This window comes from Apteryx rowi, unplaced genomic scaffold, assembly GCF_003343035.1.
Source record: "Apteryx rowi isolate R43461 unplaced genomic scaffold, aptRow1 scaffold_557, whole genome shotgun sequence".
Taxonomy (NCBI): Eukaryota; Metazoa; Chordata; class Aves; order Apterygiformes; family Apterygidae; genus Apteryx; species Apteryx rowi.
In genome coordinates this window covers 543,036-560,521 of record NW_020450824.1, presented here as the reverse complement: position 1 = coordinate 560,521, position 17,486 = coordinate 543,036, and the positions used below count along the sequence as shown (strand labels likewise).

At 41.1% G+C, this 17,486-nt stretch overlaps 1 protein-coding gene across 1 annotated transcript in view; it reads right to left on the bottom strand.

The window, feature by feature from the left end:
* Positions 1 to 279: 279 nt before the first annotated feature.
* Positions 280 to 17,486, bottom strand: part of CFAP299 (cilia and flagella associated protein 299) — a 244,017-nt gene continuing 226,810 nt past the window's right edge. Inside the window, exons 5-6 of the mRNA XM_026081628.1 lie at positions 3,023 to 3,152; positions 280 to 375 (exon numbers count right to left, since the gene is read on the bottom strand). Of these exons, the coding sequence (XP_025937413.1) occupies positions 280 to 375; positions 3,023 to 3,152 (226 nt within the window). The remainder of the gene's footprint in view (positions 376 to 3,022; positions 3,153 to 17,486) is intronic.

Sequence of the window (17,486 nt, the reverse complement as noted above, 5' to 3'; positions counted from 1 at the left end):
TCTCTCTTCCCCCCACGTGCCTTTGCAGTGCCACATGCCCCACGGACTTCAGAGAGGGCAATCAAGGGGCCCTGATACATAGATTGCATATCAGTGTGGGGTCTTCCTTCCACCCTACCTCCCTCAAGGATTTAGGCACAAACCAACTCTAAACCAATCTGAAAATCCACCCTCCTTCCCCTGATCACAAGGTAAAGMTCTTTCATCTGTTTATTTTTCTTCCAGATGGCATTAAGGTAACTAGACAAATAGTTGGGAGAACAGCCACAAAGATGGACCTTATGCCCCTCTTCTGAGGATATGGTCGTAGATAACAACATGGAGGTAGAGATCTGTTTCAATAGGTGTCCGCGTTGTGTTGTCTCCTGGGTAGGCCTGAAACACAGAATATTACAGATACCCAAACAGTCAGGAGAGACAAGGCATGGTTTTTAATTTTATGAATCTTCTTGTTCCTTTGGAACACAAAGGCTGATCMCCTTTGAGGGTGGGGATTTCTCAGTGAAGATTAATGTCCAGGCACCAGATAACCTATAATTTCTCTTGCGCTGCTTTTAGCAGATGGAAAGACAGTGATAGAGTTCTTTTAGCTAAACACAGCTAGGAACAACTGGACTATCAACTGGTCAAAGAGAAGGTCCAATTGTAAAGACGAGGCAGCTGGTAGTGAGTCTGTTAAAGCTGAAACCACTGAGAGAACTCATGTTGATTTCAGTTTGGCCCACAGCAAGCACTTCTGAAAAGCTTGTTCTGCATCCGTAAGTGTTACAGAAAAAACGGAGCCAGATGGATCTCAAGGAGACCCACATGCCTGTACCCTGCAACCTGCAGGGAGACCGAATGTACGCACACCAACGCATCTTAGTATGGCTCTCGGCCTGCAAGGATCTTTCACATAGACACTAAAGAGCTGGTTATTTGTTACAGATGTTCTGCAGCTGTAGGAAGTTAGACTGGTGGCCCACTTTCAATGCAACCAAACACATTTTTAGGTATGCATTTTTGAATTTCTAACAAACCAATACACTTATTTTGAAATACATATAATTTGATATTTTGTACTGTTACTATTCATATGCAACCATCTTTCATGGGAAACACATCAAAGAAACCATCATCCTAGATCTGTTCAGTACAAACCCAAACAAATTATTGCCCAGCTTACTTCATGTTGGTTTTGAGAGTAACCAAAGCCTGGGTGTGTTTGTCACATTCAATCTATAGTCCAAGGACTTCAGTTGTAAAGTTTAAAAAAGTGCAGTTAGCACTAAAGGAACAGTCAGTTTCTTATAGAGGGAAGCTGTTTATAAGATTAGCACCCATTTAGTTCTCAACAAAAGATGTATGTGGAAATTTAAACAACTTTCAACTATGGCTGGAAATAGGATGCCAAGGTGACTTTAGCATGTGAGTGCATTTGCTTTGTTTGGATTTGACTGCTTTGCAAATCTAAATAATTACAGAGTTACTTAAACAGTAGTGGGCAAAGTCTGAAATAAATGGCATAGATCAATCAACTTCAGCAATAATAGGATCAGACCCATTTTTAGGAGAAAGCAAAGCATACGTTTGTGCTGTCAATAGTATGTAAGAGTCACAGAGTCTATAACATTCATCTGGTATATAGCACTACTGAGGCACAAGCATTTTCCTTTTTTTTATCCAATGGTAAATCCTTCTGAATGATTTACTTTGCAGTTCTTCACAAGAACAGGCACCTAGTGTCAAATTTCTCTTTTGTTTGGGACAGGGCTTAAATTGGAGTTTGACCCTTACGGCATGGTGGTAATCTCAATCTGCTGCAAGAACCAAGTGGTCTTAGTGGGGCTGCCTTCCTCAGGACTTCTCAAGTATTTTGCATTAAGGAGGAAAAATGGAATAATTTTCTTAGAATTGCCTTTAGGTTTCACTCAGTTTAACTGGAGCAAATTTGAAGACAACAACCGAAAGTCATATACAATTAGCAAAACTATTGGCATGTTTTTCAGAGGGCTGGAGAATCGGCACCTCAGTGCTCATGGACTTTATAGATWTTATAAAACAAACTAGCATTGTCATGGCAAAGTCACTCTGCATTCCCTCTTTTTAAAGCCTGTGTGAYGGTGACAAGCACTAGTCCTGCTGGCTGTGCAGTTGGAGAAGGAATTCTGCTAGTTTCAGTTCATCACTGCAAAAGTGCTGGGATGGAAGGGGGCCCACACTTCATACACAGGAGCTGATCGTGCTTTACGGATTTGCCCATGTTCGGCACCAGCCAGGATGTGGGCTATTACAATTCTTGCATTTTGTTTCAAAACAAGTTCATATTCCTTTATTTTTATCCACCTGCAGGCATATTTCATAATAGGAAACTTGATTTTTTAAGAGGCGATCAAATACAGGGTCTACCAGCCCCAGGATGGGTTGACAACATCCTAACAATTTTTCATCTTAGCAAGAGGCACATGTAGCATCATCTGAATAGAACACACTGTCTTGCCACACCAGATGCACCTGCTCATGTACTGCCAGCCCATTAGCTCTGTAAGTCTTCCAGGCCTCTGTCCTCAATCCTTCCAGCCAGTCCTGCTTTCCTCCTCAGTCTGTTCACTCTGCTACGCTTCCCTTTCCTTTACACTTCCAGCCAATTCAGTTAGTAGGATATAGACTCAGCCTGAAGCCTGTCCTGGCGAGAAGGGCAACATTTTCTACTTCTGGCTGGAAGGTAGAAGAGCAGGGAAAGGAAAGGATAGAAGAGAAATCCTGCTTTGGAGATCTTTCAGTTTGATCAGTCAGTTCAACTTTTGATTGCTGTCTTCACAAGGGAGAGGCCTAGATATACTCAGTTATAAACAAGGTAAGTTAAGTTTATCCTGACAGGGACCATAGTAGCTATGTTAACAAGGAGAACAGTATGTCTGAGTAAGCCTGAAATATTAGGTGCGTATTGATAAACACACTATTTGCAATCAGACTTCAATAGCTTGGCAGTCCAACTCTATTGCATAAAGGAAATCCAAAATATTGCAGAAAAAACATTTACCTTCRGATCCACATTTATTATTTTCCTATCACTTTTGTTCTTGAAGAGTAATCCACAGGCATTTTCTGCAATCACTTGGTAATTTGGGCTGGAATTTGAAGTGCTGACATTTCTATCCCAGTTGTAAAAGCTGTGAAAATGTGAAACAGAAATACTGTACTTTTAATGGATGTCATTCTTCCAGCTTAAAGGGCAGGTTCTGACCTACTTATTCATGTTGAGTAGTTCCTGATTCCACAACAGCCCCTCTGAAAGCCAAAGAGATCACTGMGGAGCAGAAGTCTACCAAATATTAGAAAATCTGTCCAAACGTGGTCCTACATATCTAGTCTCTGGCAAACCAAAACTGAGGCCCCTAGTTGTCTTCTCATCTATTCAGTACTAGTGCTACTAAAAGATTCAGAGCCTAGGTTATAACTAGCGGGAAGTGGTAGTGCTTGAGAATTACTACTGTGACGGAAACAGCTCTGAAGACCACCTGAAAGTGCTTCCTGGACCACCACAGATCTGCAAACCAGATGTTAGAACCAACAGTTTCCCCTTTGGATCTCATTGTAACTCTCTTGCTGCCTTACTGTTTTTCTTTCTCTTGTTTTTAATGTAATTCTGGTAGTAAAGAGTTTTTGGATGTTTCCTCATGGGCCAGACACAGGGGGGAGGGGCTGAACTTCAGTTCCCAAAAGAAAATCCCGGCTCCCTGAAGAGCTGTAGGTGTCAGTCTGTGATTAATTCCAGAGCAAGCCGTTCAATCAGGCTGACTGTGTTTGCAGGTTTCTAAAATGTCTCAGCGCTAAACGCCACAACAGAAGGAATCATCAGCCCACTATGTCAATACAAAATGCACACAAAAGGATTTCAGCAATTTATCCATCTTACTTCTAGGCTGGAGGTGTTGGAATTCCAAAGGAATTCTCACACTTCTATTTGATTTCTCAAACTTTTTATCACCTGGCCTTAGCCATTTTGGCTTTTGTACTTGAAACACAGCCAGCTAACAGGCTGTGATTTGCATGTTCATTGTTAGTGTTTGTTTAGAAACCTTTTCAGCTCAGATGTAACTGCAGATTGCATGATGTGATGCCACTGCTACATGTACCTCACTAGGGTACTTACTCATTTGATCATCTAAGTGGCCCATTGCACTTCTGCTTCTTATCAGATGTGTGTATCTTTTGTACAAGGAGAAGGAAATGGGAAGAAGTCAGGAAATCGTTCTGGGCATAAGCAGGACTCAAGAAATTTTGAAAATACAAAGCCCTTTATTTTCCTATCTTCTGCAAGGATACTCTGCTCCAGCTAGATACATGGGTTCCAGTTTTAAAAGCGCCTTGATTTCTGCTTCACATTGTAAGAACGTAAAACGATAGGCCTCATTGTTACATATCCTAAGCCTTTTCACATTCTGAATACCTTTGGTGTGACTGAAGCAGTGCGTGGTGACTTAGCAATGAATTTACAACACCCTTACAGAGTTCATCCTGGCATTACCAAAGTCAGTGCCGCCGAAGTTGATGGATTTCACCCAGGTAATGTAAAATGGACTTGAGATGCGTTCAGCACAAAATTAAGTTCTTGAGCAAATGAGCTGATGCAAGTACAAGCTGTCCTCTGGAATTCTGTGCAACCTAGTACTTGAGAGTCTGCAGAAAATGAGTGAAAGGTGGGTGGACATAATAAATTCAGCTTAATGGTTTTACTCTGATACTGTAATTGATCACGTTAACTCATCTGTAGGATTATTTAATGCTCCTGTGTAGCCATGTTAAGTGGTAAACATACAGAATTTTTGTATGCACTGTTTAAACCTAAGAATAAGAATATGCACAAATTTATACACAAATTAAATACACAAATTCTTTTAACTCTTCACTCAACAATGTTATTTCATCCATACAGCTTTTCGCTGTCCCCCAGGACACAACTTGCTTAGCAAGAGAAATCACACTAATGGAGACTGTTTGTGCTGGAAAACCACTACCAGATTAGGAAGGATTTGCTCTACATCATCTCAGGGGAAAAAAAAAAGTTTGTCTGCAAAGACTTCCCCACGTTCATTAAAAAGAAATTAAACATCTGAAGGCGGAAATAGTCAATTAGCTGCTGGATAATAACTTCCTGCATTTTGCCAAGTTTCCAGCCCCACTCCTACAATACTTCCACATTTAAGCCAGTGGGAGCTTTGGATGTCCAGTGAATAAAAGATCAGAGCTCAGACAGGCTTTATATTGAGAAATGAATGTCTAATGCAAACAGTTTTGTTATGGATTCTTTGCTCCACAACAAATCAGTTGCCGTCATGTGCTTAGATGCTAGAGAGAGCGCTGCAATATGTCCATTGGTGAAATGAGGTGAATCTGTCTGAACTCCGTACTGAGGAGCAACAGAGCTGGACAACCCCCTGCGCAGTTCCCAGGCTGCCCTTCCCATGCGTAAGCAYGCAGGAATGCTGCAGCCCGCATGTCCTGACATTGCCATGTTCTCTACAACAAAGGCCAACAGATCGTGAGAAGGCTGCTCTTATAAGGAAGAATTTGGGGATGTCTGGCCACAGAAAGAGATTTCCACCTGCGTCCCTCCTCTAACAGTCTTCACTGAAAACTGACACAACYGATTACATGATGAGATTCATGTAATCTGCACCCCCAGCTTCAGCCGCCAGGATGAGAAGGGCTGCTGAAGCTAGAGGACAATGTTGATGCAAGGACAAAGTAATATATGCTGTCTGGAAATATATTTAGGCAGGAAGTCAAAGGAAAGTTTTGATGAGGGGAGCAAGGGGTTGGAGAATGATTCTCTGGAGCAGCCTCTCTCTTCACTGTCAGTTACTGTTAAGGTGAAACTTGATCATTTTACTCAGTGCTTTCTACCATGTGGCTGTTGCAATAAAAGGAGGCTGGAAATCAGGACCCAGGAGATTTCATCCGTGTTTCTCTCTCTAGAACAAACAACAAACAAAATTGCAGAAGGAAGTACTATCTATGAGTTACTATAATCCCAATCCAAGGAAACTGACTTTTATTAACAGAATTACAGGTAGCTTTAAATATTTAAATTATCCTGAGATGAAAACATGCTATCAGATGAACAGGATCAAATGCCAAATTCAAAATTTACTGTGTACATTTTTTCTATTATCATTTTGTTTGATTTCCAAGTGTTTTGGAACAAATTTAACAGTCTTCAGCACGGCTCTTAAGTATGTGGAATATGAGACACTTAGCAGTGCCCACAGTCCAGCTGCAAGAAGAATGCATCTTTTTTTTCTTTTAACAATGAATTGTTGGTGTAGTGGTATATAACAAGTACCACACTGTGCTTGGGAATACAGACTAAAATATGTGAGGTGTTTTTTTTCATTCATCAGCTAATTCTGGTCAGAGCAGATTTTCATTCCGCAGGCAGGTGAGTGCCTTTCCAGAATCCAGGAATATGAATACAGGTTTTTGTATACTTAAAGTTCTCCTTCGGGTACCAAGATGGCAACACATCAAACCACATGGTGCTTATAGAATGTCTTTCATCCAAAAATCTCTGGATCCTTTTGTAAACATGCATTAAACCAGTTGACATTCTTGTGAGATGTAAGGCAGGCTTTATTACAGCTCATCAGTGGCAGGGGGAGTCAGGGCACAGAAAATGTCAGAGATCTTCCCCCAGGATACGCAGTCCCTATTGCCAGCTCTAGCCACGGCAGGAAAGGCTTTGGGTGGACATGCTGTTGGACAACTGTTTTCCCATAGGCAAATCTTTGGCAAGGTTTTACAAACTGTATTTTGAAGCCCAGGTGCATGATTGTCCCCTTTTTTCCCTTATTCCAGGGTGGGAACCCAGCTTTGATGGAAGATGGACTTGCACAGCCTATTCTAGGAGTTGAAATGCAATGGTGCATCAGGCTTGCACAGACTGGAGAGTGTTTCAGTCAGACACTGAACAGTCCGAGGGTTGCCACTCACCACCTGACCAAAAGAAAAGAAGGTGTGTATCTGCAGGGTAAGAGCTTTGTTGTCCCAACTTATTATTTACTATTTAAATCAGCAAAATCAGGGAGAGGGAACATAGTGTAAAGGTGTTTATGTCTGTGTTGGCTCCACCTTTGATCCCAAGGGGTTAGATTACACTACCCTAGTCTTTCTTCCCCTCAGGATAAGGATTGGTTCCTTGATTCAGTTCTCTGCTTTTCTCTTCCCACCCACACATACACTAAGATAAAACCATTCCCTATAGCAGACTGGGACTTCAGTCAAAAACTAATTATAAACAATGATGGCTCAACAGCTTTTTTCAGTTTGTGGTTATATGAATTTGCGATGCAAACTATCTGGCTTCAGACCCCCTCCTGGTAATTTACAGACCAGCTTTCTTTAGTTGGGCAGTAGCAGAAGGGTGCAGACAAGGGAGACGGGGAGATGCAGGACAACAAAGGTGAGAAGAAATGGAAATAAAAACCAAAGTAACTCCTTTATCCTGAAAAATGACACCCTCTTCCTTTCTGCCCTCCAGTAGGAGTGCATCAATAATCATTCTAATAGGGGGAAAATTGGCATTCTTCAAGCGCTTGCCAAATATGACAAAGTAGCAATATACTTGGATGGGATTGGCCTGTCAGTCCTGTCACAGCTTTCTGGTGCAAACGAGGTCAATGTCTCAGCGGGACATGACACTGTGTAATACAGCACATATGCCTGACTCCACGCCAACCACTGTTTCATAATAAGATGCATGTCACAGACCCCTGGTTAAATAAGAACAAGCTACTTCTTTCCATGTAAAAGAGTTAAAGAGATGCTGAGAATTGCTTTTCTTTTTCATCTTGAAGCAGCTTTGACTGAAGTAATTACATTTACCAAATAACTGCCACAGTAGGATGAGATTTGTTACGGTACTTCGGAAAACCAAGGCAGTTTGATTTGCTTCACAGCTACTGTGCACAGTAGTTATTTTTGCACTATTGGGTTAAAAACAGGTAACATTTAGCTAAATTCTCATGGCTGATTATCTTCCATACTGGTTGTAAATCAAAAGCAACTCCACTGAACTCTTGTATAAAATTGGTAGAAACGAACATCTGGCCCATAGGACTAATTCATGCCTTGGTTTCCTACAGGCAGTGAAAAAGCACGGCACTTCCTGGTGAGCCTCTAATTACAAAGCAGGAGTCACCATGGTAAATACTGTCTGACAAGTCCTCTTTATACTATTGGCACTGGGAGGAAGTGGTGACATATGATCTCTGTATCTAATCTGTTACCAGGCTTCGCTGTGCAGAACTGGAACGGTGAGAGGATGTTTAGCACTGCAGGCAGAAATAATTTTTAAGACTGTTCTGACCTTGCCTTTGCTATTTAGCTAATGCAGAGTTTGCTGCATCTCATTACTGAACTTGGGAAATAGCCATGCCAGTACTGGGGGTGGTAATGATATTTCATTACTGAAAGGCAGTTTTTAAGGATGAACACTGTGCCAACCAGCACTAGATGCATCTGAACCTAGCAGAGATGCAGCTTTTCCCTCTTGCTCAAATCTGGGCAGCTCCTGCAGGGATGCTCTGTGGCCAGCATCAACACCTTCTTTTTGCAGTTGCTGAAGGCAGCCTCTTCTTTGTCTCTCTCCCAGGCAATATGAGAAACCCTGAAATTTGGCTCAACAGAGATCAATGGCAAAGCTGCCACTGATTTCAGAAGGGCTAACGTTCACACAATACGTTCAAAAAGCACAGGACAAGAACCAACATAGGACTGCTAATCGTGGGGACTAGAGCTACTCCATGGCAACGAAGGTCATTAATGGCAAGAGTCTGAAAATATCTAATCGATCTGCTGACTCCCCTTTCACTGTGTCACTTTAAAAACACCTGATTTTTTTTATCCCCCCCCCCCTTTTTTTTTTAACATAGGTGACACTTTGCAGAAAGAGCTGTGAAAGGATGTGCATCCATGCTGATTCCCATTCTCTTATAATTTCACAGAAAAAGTGTAATGAATGCAACACTCTCTGGGAGGGCCAAGATCCTGATCTGACACCACCAAACCAGCGCTGTGAGGATGTGCAGGCAGCTACGCCCTCTGCACAAGACACCCTGCCACGTAAGCAGAGAGTCCTGATGAACACTGGACACAGTGAGTGCCGGGAGGTGTCCAGTGGGGCACGCAGATTGGCTTTAGGCTTGCTTTCATTTGACATAGTCTGTGGCATGCTGGAGCAGCTTTGAGATCAAAGGGCTTGCAGAGTTCCTCTTAGCACCATAACCCTTTCATCTTACCCACTTCTCCTGATAATCTCCAAGCCACATGGCTGCTCTACCTCCTGCCTGCTCTGCCTCTAAGATCACCCCTTTTCCCTACATCAAGGAGGAAAAAGAGCGTGATACACAAAAATGATGATCACCTGCAGCTTCCATTGACCTGATCTGAAGCTGTGTGCCAGCTCAGCAGGCCTGTAAGTCAGCTCTGATGAGTTCAGTTTACACGAGCATACCATGAAGGGCAATAAACTGAAAGTAGGTGAATTCAAGACAGCTATTAGGAGCTGTATGCTAGCAGAGAGGCTTGCTGAACTACAAAAGCACATTGCCTGGGAAACGTACACCCAGACTGGACTAGGCCATAATACAAATCTCAACCCCATGATGCAGGTGGGATGGACCTCAAGGTCTCATGGGAAGGCAGTTCAAAGCTGTTSCACTAGACCCTGGCAGGATTTCTGTGGTAAAGAGCTTGCATAAACATAACAGAAAAGGATTCAAGAGCAGAAACCCCATGTGGAACATTCCTAAGTCACAGGATTTATGGACTCGAAACAATTAAACCCCCATATTAGACCATTCCGAGAAATATGCGCTACATCTTCTTCTTTAAGATAGAAAGATACTTCTGAGGAGTGAGGAAAGCTCTTTCAAGCAATTTTGGCACAATGATAACTCACTTAAGATGACACGTGACCATGTATGGCAAGGCCAGACAACATGATTCCAGCAACAGCCAGAGGGGGAATGTGGCAGGCAGGAGGTTGATCCATTAGCCTGAATTCAGATGCTGTGAGTCTAAAGCTTTCCTACTGTACATAGCACTTATCTATGTGTTAACTAAATGGTGCATTTTGAGTTTATCATGGCTTGTCATATTTTTCAGTTGGAACAACAGCAACAAAAAAGAAGACTTGGAAAGCAATTTGGTTACACAAGAGTTCGACTTCCCATAGCCAAAAGATACTATCATCCTACTATTCTTTTTTCTGCCTTTTGACAGAATAATAACCTATAATCTTCATATGWAATAGTAATTTTCTAATGGAAAATACAATGATGCATATTCTCAGGGACTGCTGGTGAGTGCATTTCTCCTGCCTATGCCCATTTACAGCTGCTGCCTAGTTCATCTCGTTGGTCTATCTACCAGCATGTAAGATGGTTTGATTTTCTTCCTCTGCTTCACACACACATACACACGTACATATGCAGATGTTGAAATATTTGTTGCACTGAGCTTACTCAACGGATGAGTTTTCTTCTGGTCATGAATTATCTATGAATCAAAGATGATYTGAAGTATGTGTAACACACACACACAGCTCATGATACATCTACTCTGTCTACACATACACCCCCACGTGGGTATTCTGCATGCAGCAATGGGATACAGATGATAATCCTGTACATCTCTGTGTAGTCTCACAAACTGCCTACTCCCTTGTCTTGTCATGTGATTATGTCACAAGTCATTACACTTCACCTTCCACGAATGCCTAAGGACTTGAACTGGGCCACATATTTCAGTCTTCAAAATCTAAATGTTGTGTCTCAAGTTTGCTGCCTCAGAAGGATGTTATTAAATCAACAAACCCCRAACAGCTTTGTTAAGTTTTCTTTCTCATTTTCAAATACAGTACTCTTCCTTGTGTCCAAATTCTCCTGGCCTCTGGGCAGAATAGTTCTTTACAGGACCTTGACAACTGCAAAAAATGTTCCAAAATTCAGTAGGGAAAAAAAGGACACTATGCTTGCTTCCAGGGCAAGAAGATATGGATTTTAACAACATACCRTTGTTGACATGACACAGCGCATCACTGACTCAACCTGTCATTGAGTGTAAAAGGTTTCTTTTCCACTGCTAAGTTTGGACTGACAAGTAGCAGTGGGAAATTAAACAAGAGAATCACTACCTGTGTTTTCAAAACGCTTAAGAAAAAAAAAGCACACACAAAACCCTTCTGCAAAATATCAGCATGCAGAGATTATGTCAGTGTCTGTTTGGGATGATCATGTAATTCAGGTGACATTTCAGCATTCAGAAATGGCACAGTTGCCTCAAACTCAGTTTGACAAAACTCTTTATGACAGCTATTCCTGCACATATTTATAATATACTTCCAGACACTGGACCTGTGCCATACACTGCAGCTTGCAGAACTGACTCTTCCCTGCTATGTAACACTATATTCTTTTGTGCATATACGTACACAACAAAACAGCTCTTTTATCATACAGAAAGCATGAGCTGAACATGAARCCAGTAGCTGTGTAGCTCCATCTCTTAAACTCATTCCCAGTTCTGTGAGCTGARTATCATGGAAGTCCAAACATTGCCTAACAGAGGAGTGGAACTGGTGTAAAATAAACCTGCTGATATCCTTTTCCTTACCACCATGGCTTTTCCTGCCTCTGTGTCCCAGTATGCCACACTCCATCCTTAGCAGCAGCCTGCGGCGAGGCCAGGGCTCAGGGCGTGCTGTGGGCTGCAGCTCCAGCAGGAAGGTGTGGGTGGCCGYGGGCTGCACAGCAGAATATTCAGAACTGAACCACATCTGGCATCGGAGCTGTGCCTGGGTCATCCTTTCTGTAATTCAACCTGGCTCTCCACAGCTGGCAGCGCATGTTGTAGACTAACAGCTCCAACTTGTAGGTCCATGTGCTTTCTCTTTTAGTGCGCGTTAGGACACATCCTCAGCATTGGAGCATTTAGAAATATTTCTGGTAGCCAAGATGTTTTTTTGTGTAATCTGCTCGGCACTCCCAGCATTCTGTCTGAACTTCRGCTGGGTATGGCATTTGCATTTCAGGATGAAGGGTAAGATTAATATGAAAAAGAAAAGAAATAAAAGCAATAAAAGGGAAAGAAATTGAAGTCCTCAGGGTTATAGGCCCAGTCCCAAGAAATGATGAAACTACTGTCAGACTCCAGAAGTTGTATAGTAGTCACTCAGAATTTATTATCTTATTAGTTCTCTCGATCTTTAAAAAGAATAAAACCACCCAACACATTAGGATTTAYGACCAAAGAAAAGAAAAAGGTTTATCTTGAAGCTACAACAGAGAAGATAAAAAAGAGGCATGTAATTGTTGAGAGAACAACAGGATGAATAGCTTACACATATTGTGCAATTAATAATCACTGAAGGCCTGTTGGAAGTTGTGTATAGCTGATAGATCAACATACAAAACTGGAGTCCCCATTCACTTGCGTACCAGTACACAGTGATTACATTAATAATGAGCCAATCAAGAAATTTGTTTTCCCTAATCTGCCTTTTTAAAGTATCTTCAGCAGGGAGCAAAAAAACCCCATAGAAATAAAAATCTCAGCCATAAAAGTCTCCCTTTTAGTCAGGCCTTGGTGTAAAAAAAGAAAGAAAAAGAAAAAAAAAAGTCTTTAACAAAATGTGCACACACTGGTCACTCTGTCCCTGTTCCACACCCAGCATTGGGGCCAGCTGAGAATGTGAACAACAGTCTCTGGACAATAGGGAACTTGGAGTTCACTTACTGSAGATTTACTGACACCATTTCTTCACCACAGGAGAAAAAGGAGRATAAAATGATCAGCAGTGAGAAGGGAGAAGAGAGAACTGAATCTTCCTCAGAAAAGAATGAAGATTTAGGCAAGGGTTTGGACTGACTATTTGAAGTGAATTTCTAGCGAAGGCTGACCTAGAAATTAAGGGAGGTGTCATGGTTAAGCATTCATCTGGTTGTCGTGCAGGTTCACTTATTAGCTTTCCTTTCCCATTAAGGTCCAGAGTATGATGAACAACTGGAGCCCTGAGCCATCATTCAACTAATTGCTTCAAGTGCCAAAGACACAGGTAAGTGCCAAGAAGGATTTCCAAAACCTGATGATTTTTTGCCTGATGATTTCTTGTGGTAGGCAGGGTGCATTGCGGGGGGAGCTTCTACAGATTTTTTGTGAATCCCCCTGAGCACCTAACTCTAACTTTAACACCTTTAAAAGTATGGCCTTTAGATGTGTGCTGAAGTTGCACTGAGCACAATGCTTAGGTGCTTTGTTGGATCACAGCCACAGTAAGTCATGATGAGCAGGAAGACCCGGAGGAACTAAATGACAACTAGACAGGTAGGTGAGTTAGTAAAGGAAATGTTGAAGTACTGCTGCATATCGATTTGGGTATGTGTGTACTTTGTGGAGCTGGGCCAGCTTCTCAAACATTTTCCCTTTTGAAGGAAGCAGGGTTAACATCTATGAATAAATTAGTCCTCTTGATCAAAGTTTGGTTAAGCAACTGAGATGAAATGATGGATTTTTCTGAAGGCATGTATTCAAAGCATGCTTAATATATGCATATATCTCTCTCTGCCTTTCTTCCTGTGGTTTCTTTCAAAGGGTCTTCTTCCTTTCCAGCTGTAATCTCCTTACGCACTGAAGGAGTTGAGTTCAGAAAAAATTAATCCATAAAACCATCTGCTGAAACTTCTAATTACCAGCTGAACTGATGAAAAATACTAACTTTAAGAAAAATCAACACATTTTTTGTCTAGTATTTTACTTGTGGAGGGAGGGGGTGTCAAGTCAGGGGAGACAGCCAACCTTCAATTCTTGAACAGTATTCCGTCCTCCTTCCCAAACTTCACTATTGCAAATCCTTGGAAATCCTAATGGCTTGAACAGCGAGTGAATCCTTAAAACAATCAGTCTGCTGAATCACTAAGACTGAGTTTTCCAAGTGACCTAGGGACATTTAGCTGCATCTCTCCCACTGGAACTGGAAAATAGCAGATTGAAAATCTCAGTGCCCTGAGAAGAACTCATTTCCCCTCACACCTCAGTCTACAAGACTGGTGGGATACCTCAGGCACTGTGGGGGTGGTGCTCTGGCCTGTGTTGCTGCTTTCAGCAAGCTGTTGCATAGCAAGTCTGATATCCTCCAAAATTTGACAGCCATACAAAAATTTAGGAGAAAAGCCTTAAAAATTTAGGCACATCTTCAAAATGCTGCTCTACAACTCCCTCCCTCCATCCTGGAACACTCTCAGGATTTTATCTATATCACAATGACCTCAGTTTTTAAATATGCAGGAAAGGAGAGATTAGAATTCATCAGTAATTTTCATCTTTGACAACTTAACTTCCTTTCAAATGGCAAAAGTGCCATCTATTCAGGAAAGAACTACCTTGTCTTCAGAAAAAACACTCTTTGGGAGATTCACTCCCAAACTGATGAGATCTCAACAGCTGATATAAAACACATATCCTCAGAAAAGCTCTGGATTACACACTCTGGGTTCAGGATGTGAAAACTGCTGCAAAATGGGACATGGACTTTGCAGTTTCCAGCCTGCCAACACCCCTGAAGAGAGAGATGCATTTTGCTAGGATTTTGTGTGACCAGAGCACCCAGGAGACTGCTAAATTTGAGGAGAACTACGGAGAGCTAGTAATGTAAAAAGAAAATTTAAAAATGCACAACTTATTCCATCACTTTCTAAAGAGTAGTTTTAACTTCAGGCACCACTTCTTGAAAACACTGCTCTTGATGTGATCAATTATTTGCTTACTGTTGAATGTTCAGTACAGAAAAAGGCATTGACTGCTTTGCTGCTAAAATTTGATGTAACACACTTCAACTACTGGTGTGACACACAGCAACATATAGCATGAATGGCTCAAATCAACATATCTATATTGAAAACAGATTTTTTTTATCCATTCAAATCATAAACACACTATTAATCTGAGAGACTGACATATCTAATTTAATTGTACGTTTAGCGACAGAGCAGAGAGATGACAGGGCATTAAGCAGGCAACTTTTCTATTCCTATTCAAACAACATGGCAGAGTTGTGATATTAGTGAAACAAAATGGCATACAGAGTATTCACATTCCTTATCTCTTCTCTACAATAGATTCATAGCTTGTAATCTGACTGCAAAGCTTACGCACATGAGACACACGTATAACTAGAAAGTCAAACTGTCATCTACTTGCAGATTGAAATGATAAACAGTCTATAGGCAGAACGTCTTTGAAATCTGAAGGGATAAAAAGAATAGAGGCCCCAGTTCCAGCAAGTACTTTAAACACATTGAATACAATGGGACTACTCAGTGCACTGGAAGTTGTGCATATGCTTTGGTCAGAGAAACCATTCCAGGAAGAGGTTATACAAAAGATAGTACAACAGACAGTAACAAAGCAGGAAAAAGAGAGAGAAGTTGAAGGAGACCTTCACACGTTAGAAGGGGTACTGCGTACRTGAGAGAACAGGATAAGTGGTTTGGAAACATTTGTTGGGTCTTGCAGGTGAGGACGAAGATCATGAATCTGATGCGATAGAGAGAGGAAGCCAATAAAAAGACTTATGAAGGGAGTGAGTTAGCCATGTAATTGTCACTCATATTATTTCCAAATCACCTGAATCACAGGAAGCAAACACAGACGATACATGTCCTTACAAAGAATGAGAGAATGTATTCAGAACAGGATAAACTGATATGTAGGACTACTGAGGCTACACTTTTTTAAACAGTTCCAAGAAAAACATTTTAGATAAACAGCTGACAATATCAATGTTATGCATTTCTGTGAGATTTGAGGAATCAGATATCCGGAAGAGGTATACTTAATATGGCAGTTTCAATGTCTGCCTAATCTGCAGTACCTTAAAGAACAAGCCTACTGAACAAACTAAACCAGCAGAACTGTTTTAAAGAATCCATCTCCCCGTTTGTCTTTAACATGCAGAACGTAGAGAGGATATTACGGCAYGCTACAGATAAAGAACAACCACAACAACTTTCTCAGAATGTTACAACCTAGAAGCAATTTTTTTTCTTGCTTACATTCATGAAACTTTTACGCTTACTGCTTAGAAGAGGGGTGTGCTTTATTCTTTTTTTTTTGGTTATGCATATCTACTGAAATGATACCCACGATGCTATGTATTCATACACAATACTCAAAATCTGAAACTATTGCTTGTTGTTTAAGTCATCCAGGCCAAAAAGAGGAACAGTGGTGCCTTAAATGACTGAGGCACCTGAATCCTACAGTTTTAATTGGACTTTCCCATGGGACTTCGTTGACTTTCAGAATTTCACCCTGCCTCATTTCTGTAACTTTCTGACTGAGTAGCAGTGTGGAAGCCTGAAAATTCACATCTTTTCCATGGGATATTCAGATGAGAAGATACTCACAAATAATATCAAACAAACCAGTTATAGAATATTGTGATCTGCTTTAAAACATACTAAGTCTGATATCACCAATTTTGCTCATGCTGAAGCTGCAGATTTAGTCCCATTGAAATCATCGGGGAGACCTTCTCCCAAAGCTGCTGTACCACAGAGCTCCTTGTTAAGAGTCTGACATGGTTTCAAAAGGTGATGGAAAGCTCTTCCCCTCTAATCTTTCACGTACTGCCGGGATGTTTACAGTTACTTGGAACTCAAAAGATTAACAGTATTTGGTAAAAAATAAATTGGCAACCATTAGCATAGACAGYAGCTAATTCCCATGAAAACAACCAAAACAACAAAACTGATGGGTATGGGAAATAAAACCAAAGAATTTCATTAACGCTATGACAATTGCAAATGGGGTCTGAGTTAGCTGGCAGAGACCCTTGTCACTGTCAAACATCACTAATATTATGAAAACAGATTTGACAGAAGCTATGCAAGTGCAACCATGAAATGCCAGAGATAGAAGTAAATAAAGAAATAATAATCCCCATTCTCCACAAATGTATTAATGTTTTTCACAGGTCAAAAGACATCGTTTTTGGTGGAGTTACTTCCAGATGAAAGCATTCTAAATGAGGAGTATCAAGCCAATGGTCTGAACTTGTCTAAAACATAGCAATAAAAAATTACAGAAAAAATATTACAGAAAACATTAGAAAAGCAGCAAGGAAAAATAAGTGCCTGGTAAAGCCTAAAGTGTAGATGAAGATTTCCTGGAGCCCAGTTCAGTTCCCTCACTAGTTTGGTAAGAGAAAAAGTTGTTGYTCTGAATTTCTGTCACAAGTTTATCACTTTTCCATGGTTTGAGAAATACTCTAAAGAACAGAGTGGAGCAGCTTTGCAACATTCGGAGAATAGGAGTGGATCCCATCTCCTGTGAATCCTCCAAGGCCAAGATGCTTTGACCTCTGAGAAAGACTGTGATTCTAAGAGAAAGAAAAGCAAAAGATACACAGTTTTCATCTCGGTCAGGTCCAGGGCAAAACTTCA